The sequence below is a fragment of the Crocodylus porosus genome, unplaced genomic scaffold (genome assembly GCF_001723895.1).
Source record: "Crocodylus porosus isolate Cpor-Errol unplaced genomic scaffold, CroPor_comp1, whole genome shotgun sequence".
In the NCBI taxonomy this organism is placed as follows: domain Eukaryota; kingdom Metazoa; phylum Chordata; order Crocodylia; family Crocodylidae; genus Crocodylus; species Crocodylus porosus.
The window spans coordinates 269,276,957-269,290,665 of record NW_017728886.1 but is presented as its reverse complement, the minus strand read 5'-3'; the positions used below and the strand labels follow the sequence as shown (position 1 = coordinate 269,290,665).

The following is a 13,709-nucleotide window of genomic DNA, read 5'->3' as shown; positions in this document are numbered from 1 at the left end:
CCTTTGATCCTCGTCGGGATTACCTTCTTTTGGGCTTGGAGGATCGTCTCCTTAAGGAGCGACCACTCTCCTTGGACACCCGGCTCCCCTCCCCTCCGGGACCTCAGTGCCTCCCTGACTATCCTCCTTAGCTCATTGAAGCCCGCCCTCCTGAAATCCAGGGCTGCTGCCTTGCTGCCGGCCTTTGCCACCTTGCGCTGGATGGTGAATCCCAGCAGGCGATGATCCACCCAGGGGCAGATCCAGGGGGTGCATTTGGTGCAGTCACACCTCCCTTTTGATTCCTGCTCCAGCCAGAGTTTAAAACCAACTACCTGGCTGTAGCAGCAGCATCTCTAGCCACTGTTGACTTGCTCAACTTGATGGCTCATTATAATGTACCTAATCCCTTCTAAACTCATCTCACGGGTGTTAATGACTCTTCTTTTCAATAGTCTTGATGTTCTGCCAGTCAAGCTGACTTTTTTTTTCTTTTTGCCATTCTGCTGTCTGTGGGTTGCTTCTGCTCCTAGTTCACAGATGGTTTTTTAACTCATTCCAATGACATTATATTTGTTTTTGCTTTGATCTTAAACTGCATCCTGCCTCCCTAGCCCCCTAGCATAGTAGTCAAGCTTCTAGTTTACTTTTAACTGGAGAAAAATGCATGGTGTCTATATGTGATGGTGCACCTGCACCCCCCTTTTGCAAAGTCTAGATCGGCCTGTATATCCACCTAAAGTGACAGAGGTAGCCAACTCCATTCGGCAAGCTCAGTAAGCTCCTGGTACTTGGTGCCTGTGAGTGTCCAAAGGGAGAGGGTTTGTGGAGGAGGTGATGTGCTGCCCCAGCTCACTGCATACTTGCTGTCCCATATCCATGAGGCCTGAATGCAGTAGGGCCTCATCTAATTTTTAGGCAAGGAGAAATGCCTTGCAGCTTGTGTGCATTAAGCTTCTGGAGCAGCTAGCACACAGCAAATCCATGTCTTCCCTGCCTGGGCACCCCTGGGGATCTTGCACACACTGACTTCTGTTCAGTGCCCTTCACCCCCATCCCCTTGTAGCCACTCAGGCTTGGGTGTGTGCAGTCTCGGGCTTCTTCCTTTTTCTCTTCACACTGCTCCACCCAGGAGGTGGCTGCATTTCACCGTTGCCCCTGTTCACAGGCTTGCATTTTTCAGAAGCAGCTGCTTGATTTCATAGAAATCCTAGAAAAGTAGGGCTAGGAGGGGCCTCCAGATATCATCTAGTCCAACCCTCTCCTGGGAAAATAATAAATTTCCCAGATGCAGCTTCTCACAGGCCAACACTTTTGGTATGGATGGGATGGTGCTGGCTGATGCTCTCATGCAACTCCCCCAAAATACTTAGGGCCTCCCCTTTTTCTTCTCTTCTGGGGCCTCCGAGCTCGGTGCTAAGTCAACTTTGCCTGTCGGTTCACCGAGACCTGTCTGGCTTTTGTGCAGGAAATGACAGAGAAGGAGCAGGAGATCATCCAGAGCCTGGACAAGTGCGACTTCAAGGAAATACACAAGTACTTTGTGGACAAGAACGAGGCCCGGAAGGCCCTGCCCAAAGAGGAGAAGCAGGTGAGCACCTGGCTCCTGTGACAGCCGGCCACTGTTTCAGCCAGCATGGGGCATTTCTGGGGTCTGCAGCCAGCCTCTCTGGTGGATTCAGCCCAATGAATGTATGCACTGACTCATAATTGTGAATCTAGGCAAATCACTAGTATGAAACTGCCATGATGCCCTGACTCCTCCCAACTTGTGTCCTGCTCCCTGGCTTGTCCTTGACTTTCAGTTGGGGCAGGGAGAGAGGTACCCTTTGCACCTTATCATGTAAAAAGCAGTGGAGCAAAGTCTTGGGGCCCCCTGTGCTCACCACATTTGCTTTTTGGATTCTTGTTTCTCGAATGACCTTGAGTTTGAGACCTTTGGTGCAAGCCCTGGGGTCTGAGCCGTGCAGGAGACGCCTAGGCTAGGTACAGACATTTTACACACAAACTGGTTTAAGTGATCAGAAACTGGTTTAAACCTGGGACAGAACAGAAGTTCAGTGCACATAAGCCAGTTTCAAAATGGCTGAAGCTGGTTTAAGATAAACCTGGTTGAATGTAGCATCAGACTTAACTGATTTGGGTCAAACTGGTTTCTGCAATGTGTGTCTCAGACCCTAGAGTATTGTGTGAAATTTGCAGCTCCACGTTTGGAAAAGAGGTTCGAGAGGGTCCAGAGGTAGGAGAGAAATGATAACGGGCTTGGCAGGCTAGCACAGGAGGAGAGGCATGTTCAGCTTGCAGAAGAGGCAAGAGGGGATGTGACAGTCAAACATCTGAAGGGCTGCTACAAAGAGGGAAAACAGTTTTTCTCTCTTGCTGCAGAGAGCAGAATGTGGATCAGTGGCTTGAAGTTGCAGCAAAGTAGATTTAAACTGTGTCTCAGGGAAAAGTTTTCTCACTGCTAGGACAGGGAAGCAGTGGAACAGATGCTCAGGGAAGTTGTGCTATCTCCATCGCTGGAGAGGTTCAAGAAGGGGTTGAATGAGTATTGGTCAGGGATGATCCAGGTAACGATGCACCTGTGCGCTGCTATGGGTATTCCCCAGGTTTCTAGGTTTTGCTGGTTGCTGGCTCCGTGAAGGGTTTTTTCCTGTTGTGTGGTGTTGTTTCCCACCCCCTCAGAGGCATTGGGTGCTGGCTGCAGCCATGGCTGGGGGTTTTGTTTGGGCTCCTGCTACAACTTACACCTGGAGGGTCCTGGCTAGGGGGTCTTGTCCCTTTGCTCAGGGTCAAGTCGATTGCAATATTTGGGGTCAGGTAGGAGTTTTACCCCCTGGTCAGATGGGTACCGACAGGGGTGGGGTGGGGGGGATGGGGTTTAACCTTCCTCTGTAGCTGGGGGGTGGCCTTTACCTGGGATCTCTTGAGCCTATGTTGGCAACCTTTAATAGAAGCAGGATGTTGGCTGCTGTGGTCCCCCTGTTTTACCTGTTGCAGGTTTGGGTGTGATGTGGCTGTTTCAAGGTGGACTGCAGTTTTGCTAATAGGTTAGACAGTGGATTTGTGTGGGATGGTTTGCATAGGGCTGATCCTGCCTCTGGCCAGGGGTTGGACTGTGATTTCCAGAGGTCCCTCCTGGTCCTGCTTTTCTATGATTGTGACCCACTCCTGGCTAGAGCCCCTTGGCTGCCATGGGACTGGGCAGGCATAGGGGCTTGGAGCGTGAAATATTTCCAGGGTCCTTTAGTTTCTGCCAGAGCTCATTAAGCTGCTGGCTGTCACCATTTGCCTGTTGGGACTGCATATATGATGTGGTGCTGGCTTAAAGGATGTGGTCAAATCTACCTCCTACTTGCTGTCCCCAGCACTGAGAAAATACATAATATTTCCCAGACTCCCTCCTTTGCTTTGCTGGCTTAGGGCTTCTCCTTCTCATCCCTGAATTGGATCCTGGGTGTCTGGAGCATCCAGCATGCTCTGCTTCCATGCACACTGAGTAAGTGCATCGTTTGCTTGTCTGCATAGCACAGCCCCGTCCTCAGCTGGTTACCTGTTACCTGCTTCAAACAGGCATTTCTTGCAAAGCAGTGCAGTGCTCAAGGGCAGGGAAACTGGTCTAGTTTGCAGCATAGTTGTGCACCTTAAGGGCATCATGGGTGAACCTGACAAGGAGCTGGCAGTTTCCAGGCTTGTTCAGCTGCTCTGAAATGACCTGGACCTAGGCTGCAATTAGAGACCTAAGGCCACCTGAAAAGCAAGGTTATGAGCCTTAATAAGGTGCAAAAAGATTGCCCCACTATTCATATAGTTCACAAGTGTTATTTAAATGGAGTTCAGATAAAAGCTGGGCCTTTCTCCCAGGCCCAAGGCTCCTAGTTGAAACAGCACCCTGAACAATCTCCGATCATGAAATGCTGCACTGGTTCAATCCTGGTCCAGTGGCCTGCTTCCAGGAAGAGAGCTCTGCCTGCACACCAGATGCTGGGACTATTTGCTATCAGAGTTGAGCATAAATGATTTCTATGTGTGCTTTGCTGATGGGGATGTATGTCTGACTCTTGGAGATCTGCCTTGGCTGGCTTGCCTTCTGCTGGGAAAGGAGTTTGCAAAGGGAGATGCAACACGTGGGAGTTCCCTGCTGGCTTGTGATTCAGCATGGATTTTTCCTTTTTTACTCAGAAACTGAAGGAGGAGACGGACAAGATCCAGGAGGAGTATGGGTACTGCATCCTCGATGGGCATCGCGAGAAGATTGGGAACTTCAAAACTGAGCCCCCGGGGCTGTTCCGGGGACGCGGGAACCACCCCAAGATGGGGATGCTGAAGAAGAGGATCATGCCTGAGGATGTGATCATAAACTGCAGCAAGTGAGTCCCATTGGGTTGATGCTGTCTGGTGTAAATGGGTGTAGCTCCACTTGTGTCCAGGGCACTTGTTTGCTGGCTCAGCCCAGCTTTTATTCCTGTTGCGTGGCCCATCTGTCACCAGTAAGGCTGAGCTACTGCTTTGCACCGCTGTTATCCTGCAGATTTCAATGTATAGGAGCCTTCTGTCTCCCCTGGTCCTGCATATGCATTTCATAGCCAGCTACTTCCAGGTTCAAAGGACTCTGGGGTCCCCAACTCCGTACCAGCAGCTATGCATGGGCTTGTCCAAGGGCCAAAGAAGGCAGCCTAAGGAGATCTCTCCTACTTGGCATGCGCCTTTCCAAGTATTGTCCATCCTGCTCCTACCCTTTGCTATCTCAGGAATGATTGTGTCCTTCCTTCTGCTTCCTGGAGCCTAGAGCTGTCGGCTTGGGGGCACTGAGTCCTTCCCTGAAAGGAATAGGGTTAATTATACCATAGCAGGGAGCTGCCCTGTTTCCATGTCTTGGGCTTAAATGCAGGCAAGTATCCTCAGTAAAAGTCACTTCTGCTCTCGGACCGAGAAGCTGACTTTCATTCAGTGGCCTTCAACACTGAGGACACGCAAACCTGCTTGCTTTACATAGGAATGGAGCAGCGAAGCTTTTAATTAATAATCCTGAGCTCTTAAGAGCAAACTTTGCCTGTCCTAAAGTTGCCCAAACCCCCTTTGTTTCTCCTGGGCTCTGAGCTGGGTTTGCTGTCCCTGAACAGAAGGGATCAGCAGCGTTTGCAATTCTTGGACCTGTTCTCCTCTCTTCTCTCCCCTCCAACCAGGGACTCCCAGATCCCGGTGCCCCCAGAAGGCCACAAGTGGAAGGAAGTGCGTTGCGACAACACGGTCACGTGGCTGGCCTCATGGACCGAGAACATCCAAAATTCACTGAAGTACATTATGCTGAACCCGAGCTCCAAGCTGAAGGTGGGTGGGAGCTTCCCTTTATGGCAGATCGTTTGGCCACCCTCCCATTGTGCCGGCCACTGATTGCTCAGGGACACGTGCAGGCTGGGTCTGAGAGGTGCATGGGGGATAGAGAGCCTGATTTAGGAGAACAGAGGAGCACAGCTGCTATAGCCCTGCAGAGTGCAGGTTGCGAGGGGGCTATGACTGCTCTCTGCAAGCATCTGAGGCTTCAGTGCAGGAAAGGATGGGAGCTGTTGAAGGTAGCAGACAATGACTTGGTGGAGGGGAATGAATTAAGGCTGGAAATAAGAAGATGGTTGCTAATTACTGTCTGCAGTGGCCAGGGGCTGGATGGGTTGCCTTGGGGGCGGGGTGTGTGTGTCTTGCTGGTCCCTTTTAACTGAGCTCTTTTGTGTGCATGGGGATTGCAGAGCAGCGATGTCCTCCACCTCGTGCATCTCTGCACTGGAGCTCTCGTTGCATCGTGCAGTTTCCCAAAGCAGTTTCCAGCACCCAGGCAGGGATCCTTGCATCGGGGCTTTTGCAGGTCTTCTGTTTACCCTCTTAACTTGGGACTGTACTCAATGCTGTCTTGCATCCAGCATGTTTTACCTGCGGTGGGAGAAGAGGGCTGAGCGTCTTCTCTCATGTAAACATGCGGATGGAGATGGGCTTTTCTCTGTGGCCATAGCGGGCCAGGCTAGGAGCCATGGCCTCAAGCTGCAGCAGGGGAAATTTTGGTTGGAGATGAGGGGGAACTTTTTGACTATAAAGGTGGCTGAGTATTGGAAGAAGCTGTCTAGAGAAGCTGTGCAATCTCATGCTTGAAGTTTTCAAGAGCAGGTTGGACAAACACTTGGATGGGATGCTTTAGTTAGGGGCGATCTGGCCTTGAACAGGAGACTGGACTAGTTGACTCTTGAGGTCCCTTCCAGCCAGACTTTCCTATGATCCTGTGATCCCCAGGGATGGTGCTTTAGTTGGTCTGGACAGGCTGTTATTGGACTTGCTCATTGCTAATGCTAAGCATGAGGTTTATCCCTCCCTTACTTCCTTTAAACAAAGGAAAATTAACTCCAGGATTTCTATCAACTGAGGTTAAAAATCATGTGAAAGTTAGGGCATGGCACTAGGACTGACCGTGACACGCTCGGCTACAAACTCAGGTCCCCGACGGGGACTGTGACCCACTCGGCTACTTTCCATGAACTCAGTTTACTGAGTTGATCATTAATGGGCTGTTGCTGTGTCTCTCAACCAAGCTGTGGTGGCATGCTGGGATACTGAGAGATCCTTTGAAGGGCGCCACACGCTGTTAGCGCTGCTAGGTGTGCAGCCACCCACGCTTGATTCACAAGATCAACCCAGACATTTCCAATAGGAACCCAGCGTGTCAAAGCCGTTCTGCTCTTCTGTGGTCTTTCTGAATGTACTGCAATGGAAGAACTGCCTTAATATTTTTCCATAAGCTAAAAAAATGAGGAAAACCAAAGATTTGGCCTTTTCCAAGGGGGGTTTTGAGTCTAAGGAGGGGATCTTTGAGTCTCAAAGAGCTGAGAATCACTGGTCTGTGAGTACCCGCAAGCACTGTACGTGTAACAGTGGAGACTTCACGCTTCAAAGCCGCTTTTCCTCACTGATTTGTGAACTTTTCAGCAATGATGACTTTTTTTAGATGGTGTGAATGGAGCAGAGCTTGGACCCAGGCATGCATACCTCCTGCTGCTCTCTTTGCAAAGCTGGGCCATGGGCACGCTGTGGGTTGCCTGGCCAAACTGTCCTTGGAGGGGGCTGGGGGAGTGATGGGCGCCGTGCAGGACAAATGGAAAGGTCTGTCTATGTCTCTCCAGGGAGAGAAAGACTGGCAGAAGTATGAAGTAGCCCGGCGCCTGAAGGGTGTTGTGGACAAGATCCGCTCCCAGTACCGAGGCGACTGGAAGTCCAGGGAGATGAAGACACGGCAAAGAGCTGTGGCCCTTTACTTCATCGATAAGGTACTGGCTGCCCTCCCTCTGGTTCAGCTTCTGGCCTGGGCTGTGGTCATGCCAGCCAGTAGCACATTATGCAGAATAACCCACGAGCATGAGGGTCCCCTGAGCTCTGGGGGTAGCCGGTGCCTGTTACCGTCCACATCGGTCGACCGGTTTATATTGCAGCATGCAATTGCCGCGCATTTGTTTTGCAGGAGATAGCACTGAATGTCAGCATGGGGTAGGGTCTTTCCGAGGCAGTTCAGGCTGGCCCTTGCCTGTTCAGGCAGCTGCCACTCAGCAGACCATGGCACAGCCCATACACCGAGGAGAGGTCGGGTTGGTGACACCTAGGTTAAATCTGGTCCAAGACATCACTGATTTGCTCTGTGTCCTCTTCTGATAGGCAAGGGGGCTACTGTCTCGCAGCAGCATAGTATCTGCATGTCACGTCACGTCACTGGATGCCTTGCAGAGGTGCAGAAGGACTAGCCCTGGAAGCTGATCACCTCTGTCTCCAGGGAAGGGATGCTGGCAGGAAAAGGCCATCCCAGTCTGGAGCATCCTCTCTAGCACAGACAAAGCATTCACCTATTGCATTTGCATTTGCATTCTCACTGCACAGAAGTTGCCTTCCAGGAGGGCTGGGCTTGGTGCTGACTTTGGGGGTCTAGACACCATTCCCCCCCCCCGAAGGAGCAGAATTGAGACATGCTAGCCTGTGCCACCTAACAGCTGTGGCATGGTACAGGAAGACACATGGGTCCTGTCCCGTAGGATTGGAGCCAGTATCCTGCCTCCAGGCTGCAGTCCCAGCTGCTTTGGAGGCAGAATTAGGAGCTGTGGGGGAGTCGAAAGGCTCTAGCTTTTGGCCCATGCCCAGCGGCATCTCATCCCTGAGCTGTGCCTGCCTTTCTCTGATCTTAGCTCTGAGCATAAGGATGTGCCTGTGATAAAGCTTGTGTCATAAAGACGTCTGAAAGTCATCTCTGCACATACAAACATGGGCACGAGTGCACCTGGCACTGAGAAACGCTACTCTTTAAGGCAGCATACGGCTGCAGCAGTGTGCGGAGCTGTACAAACCCTGAGCAGACGGAGCAAATGGTGTTTACCCCGGTTTGGTGCTGAGGCTGTTCAGTAGGGGAGGAGGGGTTTTTAAGCTGTATGTTGTCTCCCTGGCACTCTCCTAGCTGGCCTTGAGAGCCGGGAATGAGAAGGAGGAAGGGGAGACTGCGGACACGGTGGGTTGCTGCTCCCTGCGCGTGGAGCACATCAAGCTTTACCCGGAGCTGGACGGGCAGGAGCACATGGTGGAGTTCGATTTTCTTGGGAAGGACTCGATCCGCTACTACAACAAAGTGCCCGTGGAGAAGCCGGTGAGCTGGGTGGGGAAGGAGGGGGTTAAAACCCACTGAGCCCATGCTCCCAAGGGTACAGCTGTCGGTGGCCCCATCGGCGCAGTATCCCAAGCACCGCGTTATCTCTGGGGCAGGACAAGGCAGGCCTGTTAGTCCCATTGCAGCGATGGGGAAACTGAGGCACAGAACCCCTAAGAGACTTGCCAGAGGACACCCAGGGAAGTCTGTGGTAGAGAAGAGACTCTGAACTTGGGTCCCCCAGATCTAAGGCGCTGAGCTGCCCTCGCTAAGTTTAGGTTCGTGATTAGGGTGTCAGGCAAGTGAGATGGGGCTGCCCCAAGGTGGGAAAGGGGTTCATGAGACGTGGATGTGGATCAGATCCGTCTAAACTAGCATTTACCCCAGGCAAAAGTGCGTGGTATGTCAGCAGCCAGAGCTCGATCGTCAGCTGGTGCAAGTTGGGTCGGATGTGGCCTGCCTTGGAGAGAGGCACTGCTGCACGTTGGCACGTCCCAGCTCGGAGCCTGTCCCATCTGTCCCAGCCCCTTCCTCCTCTCGGCTTTGTGCTGATGCATGGCACGGGTCGACTTGTGTGTGATCTGCTGTGCCATCGGCTCACGGCCGCACATCGCTTCGTGCCGTTGTGTTGACGCGTGGGTTGGGGAAAGGGGCTGAAATGCACTCGAGGGACTGGCTCCGGTACAGAGGCAGAGCAGTACCCTGGGCTGTTGCTGCCTGCCTGGGGCTGTGCTGGCTTTAGGGTAATGCTTTTCTCTCCATCCCAAGCGGAGAGCCTGGCTTGAGGGCTTGGGTGCTTTGCTCCTGCCTGCTCTGGACGAGCCAGTGCATCTGTGCAGCAGTCGGCAGAGATGTCAGCTTGGGTCCCAGAGTCTGTATAGCTGCATCCACCCAGCGTCCCCCTCCCCGCTTATCTCCACGGCACTACTAGGTCCAGAGCTACATGGGTTGTATGAGCAAGGAGCTGCACCCTCAGGGTCGATGCCCACCACTTCCATTGTGCTCACGGGCAAGATGGTGTTCCTCATATCCATCTGTCCTTGCTGCCTACCAAGGGCATGCAATGGGCACGAGGCTCAGTGCAGAGGGATGGAGGTTCCCAGTGGAGCCGGGGGCTTGGGCCAAGAAACCCGTGCCTGCTGAAAAGCTGGGCAATAGGTGTGCGACCCTATTGAGACAGCCATGGGTGACGGGGTGCCAGGAGAGGGGTTCTCCTGCCCTGCCTGAGCGAGGGACCCCCGGCCATGCCTCTCGTCTTGCAGGTGTTCAAGAACCTGAAGCTGTTTATGCAGAACAAGGATCCGGGGGATGACCTCTTCGACAGGCTGAGTGTGAGTTTGGGGGAGCGGGGGCAAGCTGGCCCAGGCGGTCTCCGCTCCTGAGCCTTGCCTGGGCTCTGGCTTTGCATTGAGTCATGTATCAGCAGTCCAGATATATCACCTCTTTTCATGGCTACCCCTGGGCTTCCAGGGTGCACAGGCCTCCCTTTTCCTCCTCGTGCCATGATCGGAGCCTGGGTCTGGCCTGCTTCCCCTACGGCGGTCCCTCTGAATGCATCCTGAAATGTTTCTCCCTGGGGGTCTCCCTTGCAACCAAGTCCCAGGGACATCGGCTCTTAGAGCAGTTTAAACTCCACAAAGCCTGCCTGGATGCTCACAATCAGCTTCTCCTGATCCAGCCAGGATTGCATGCCTCTTAGGAGGTTAAACTGAAGCAGACTTAGGGTGTACATCAGCTTAGATCCATTGATATTTGGTTTTTCACTAGGCTCCCTCTGATTTTAGCAGAGCTAGCTGGTCCCCCTCTCCCCGTTCTCCCTGGTTGAAGCCAACTGGGTTATACAAATGGAAGATGGCAGGCTTGATATTTTTCCAGGCTTTCTTTTAATTGCTTTCCTCCCTTCTCCCCCGCAGACCGGCAGCCTGAACAGTTACCTGCAGGATTTGATGCCAGGTCTCTCGGCAAAGGTGTTTCGAACCTATAACGCTTCCATCACCCTGCAGGAGCAGCTGAAAGCCCTCACCAACCGTAAGGCAACCTCTGCCTGGGTAGACTGGCAGCTCCCGGGGGTTGAGGTCTGTGAGATACGAGCAGATGACCTTCCTGACCCTCACTGCAATGTTGTTGGCTTGCTGCACAGCCAGCCAGCTGTTCCCCCAGGCTTATTTTGCTAGTTATTAGCTACAGACAAGACCTCCGATGCATCGTATGTTCTCCTAGTCCCCCCTGCCCTTCTTCTTTCTTCTGGTAATTAGTAAGTAATGTTTCACTGCAAATAATGAGGCAGTGGGATAGATGCCAGGGAAGTTATAGACTTTGCATTGCTGGAGGGGTTCAAGGAGAGCCGCTGGTGAGGGATGATCGAGGTGCAATGATGCCTGCAGGTTTTTGTGGCCAGAGGGTCTTGCCCCTCCACTTGGGGGTAAACCGATGCTATATCTGGGGTCAGGAAGGGATTTTTACCCCATGGTCAGACTGGTATGGACTGTGGGGGTGGTCTTTTTTGACCTCCTCTGTAGTGGGGGCATGGCCTATCCGGGACCTCTCGAGTGCATGTTGACTTCCCAAAAGCAGGACTTTGGCTGCCGCGTTTCCCTTGCTTTACCTGTGGCAGCTTTGGGTGCTAGGTCTATGTTGTGTCAGGGTTGAGGGAAGTCTTACGTAGAGGTTAGATTGTGGTTGGGTGGGATGGTTTGCATAGCATTGCTCCTGCCGCAGGCTGTGGGTTGGACTGGGTGCAACCTCTGGAGGGCTCTTCCAGCTCCATTTCTCTGTGAGTGATGATGCAAAAGCCTAGATAGATGTCTGTTGCAAATCTCCTCATTTCTTCCTCCCCCCTTCCCACATCAGAAACCTGTAAGGTTCAAGCTGCTTCCATTTCCTACCCCATGTGTCTGATGGTAGCATTATTTTTCCAGCTGAAGACAACGTAGCTGCCAAACTCCTTGCCTACAACCGAGCCAACCGGGCCGTAGCCGTTCTGTGCAACCATCAGAGGGCAACACCCAAAACCTTTGAGAAGTCAATGCAGGCCCTCCAGGCCAAGGTAAGGGTGGCAGGGTGTGGGAACGCCTGGGGTGCTAATGGGGTGGTGTAGTGCTGATGTTGTGGGGGGCTTGGTCCAAAGCATGTATGGAGCGTCCACAATGTTGCGAGGGCTGGGAAAAAACACCTTACATATTGTGCTGAGGGGGTCAATTTAGTTCGGGGGGGGGCGGAAATTACGTACCTCGATTAGGGTGTAGAGGAGCACTAGGAGAAATCAGCAGGTCCTCGAAGGTTTGTGGAGAACAAGAAAAGCAGTAACGTCTGGAAGCTGAAGTCAGACCAAATCTCCAGAAAAACCGAGCACAAATTTGAAGCGAGCCAGGGGGAATCAAATTCTTTGTCTTCAAATCGTGCCTGGGCGGCTTCCTGGGAAGCTCTGCCGTAGTCCAGCCAGGCACTGGGCTCGGTGCTGGGCCTCCTTCGTGCAGGTTAGGTGGGGTCTCGCGGTCCCCTCTGCTGTTAGTAACCTGTCTTCGGGTGCCTTTCCCTACAATCACATTGCACCTGCATCTGTTACGGCTACAGCGCCGACCTCTCCCCGAGCTGTTCTAACGTCCTCGCCAGGCAGGCGACCGGCGTCCTGGGCTGCATCGGCAGGAGCGCCGCCGGCAGATCGAGGGCAGTGATCCTTCCCCCCTATTCAGCACTGGGGAGGCCACATCTGGAGTCCTGTGTCCAGCTGTGGGTCCCGCTACAGAAAGGATGTGGATAAGCTGTAGAGAGTCCAGCGGAGGGCAAGGAAATGGTTGAGGGACTGGGGGACAGGACTGGTGAGGGGAGGCTGAGGGAAATGGGCTGATTGAGTCTGGAGAAGGGAAGACGGAGGGGGATTTGATAGCAGCCGTCACCTCCCTGCCGGGGGGCTGCAAAGAGGATGGGGCTGGGCTGTTCTCAGTGGGGGCAGATGCCAGGACAAGGAGCAATGGGCTCATGCTACAGCAAGGGAGGTTGAGGTTGGATATTAGGAAAAACTTTTTCATTAGGATGGTCATAAACTGGAACAGGCTCCCCAGAGAGGTGGTGGGATCTCCATCCTTGGAGGTTTTGAAGACCCAGGTAGACAAAGCCTTGGATAGGATGATGTAGCTGGGGCTGGTCCTGCTCTGAGCAGGGGGTTGGACAAGATGTGACCTCCCAAGGTCCCTTCACACCTTCCTTTTCTGTGGTTCTATGAGAATGGTAGCTGCCCTGGTAGCATTGCTGGCCTGAGGTGGCACGGGGTCTCTATCAGGGTGTCTGTGGGAGGGAGCTCAGAGTAATCTTTAGCTTCTCTCCCAGATTGATGCCAAGAACCAGCAGCTGGAGGAAGCGCAAGCCGAGCTGAAAAGAGCCAAGGCTGATCACAAAGCCAAGAAGGACGTGAAATCAAAAGAGTGAGTGACCCTGGGGTCTTTGGTAGTGAAGGAGCCCTGGGGGCTAGGGACCCCTTCTCAGCTGTGCCTCTTGCCACCTCAAGACAGATTATCCTCACCTTTGAAATGGCAGGAGGTGGTTAATGGGAGGCAGGGCCTTGATTTCAACACTACCTGTCAGCAACAGGGCAGGCAGCTTCAGGTGGAGCTCGGGCCTCAGGCTCGTGGGTCCCTGGTCTGCAGGAATGGAGCTAGGAAACGTGCTGCTTGCAACACAGATCTCACAGGGATGCAGTGTCTGATTCGAACACAGCGCTGCTGTTTGAGTGCCACTCTGATTCCCTTTCCCTGCCTGATCTGCTGCTCTGCCTTCTGCTCCCTCCCCAGTCTGCAAGCCACACACACAGGCTGTCCATGCCACGTGTAGCGTGTGTGTTGCGGGTTGCCCCCCAGCCCCGGTGTACCCTGTTCTGAAAGTCCTCCAGCGAAAGAGTCTGCAGCCTCTTCTGGCACTTTGCAAGGGTGTGTCGGCATGTCGTATCTTCACGCTCCTCTCATCCCTAGATCTTCCTAACGAAGTACTCAGGGCCTGGTATTGTCCTCAGCCAGTCTGCAGATGATACCAAGGTGCGGGATGTAGTAGATGTGCTGGGGGGTAGGGTTAGGCG

General features: G+C 53.1%; 1 protein-coding gene across 2 annotated transcripts in view; it reads left to right on the top strand.

The window, feature by feature from the left end:
• TOP1MT (topoisomerase (DNA) I, mitochondrial) overlaps positions 1 to 13,709 on the top strand; it is a 21,108-nt gene that overhangs the window by 4,132 nt on the left and 3,267 nt on the right. For both annotated transcript variants that reach the window (XM_019553556.1, XM_019553563.1), the window contains exons 4-12: positions 1,448 to 1,570; positions 4,162 to 4,349; positions 5,166 to 5,310; positions 7,143 to 7,286; positions 8,456 to 8,641; positions 9,904 to 9,972; positions 10,555 to 10,669; positions 11,560 to 11,687; positions 12,968 to 13,062. In XM_019553556.1, the coding sequence (XP_019409101.1) occupies positions 1,448 to 1,570; positions 4,162 to 4,349; positions 5,166 to 5,310; positions 7,143 to 7,286; positions 8,456 to 8,641; positions 9,904 to 9,972; positions 10,555 to 10,669; positions 11,560 to 11,687; positions 12,968 to 13,062 (1,193 nt within the window). The remainder of the gene's footprint in view (positions 1 to 1,447; positions 1,571 to 4,161; positions 4,350 to 5,165; positions 5,311 to 7,142; positions 7,287 to 8,455; positions 8,642 to 9,903; positions 9,973 to 10,554; positions 10,670 to 11,559; positions 11,688 to 12,967; positions 13,063 to 13,709) is intronic.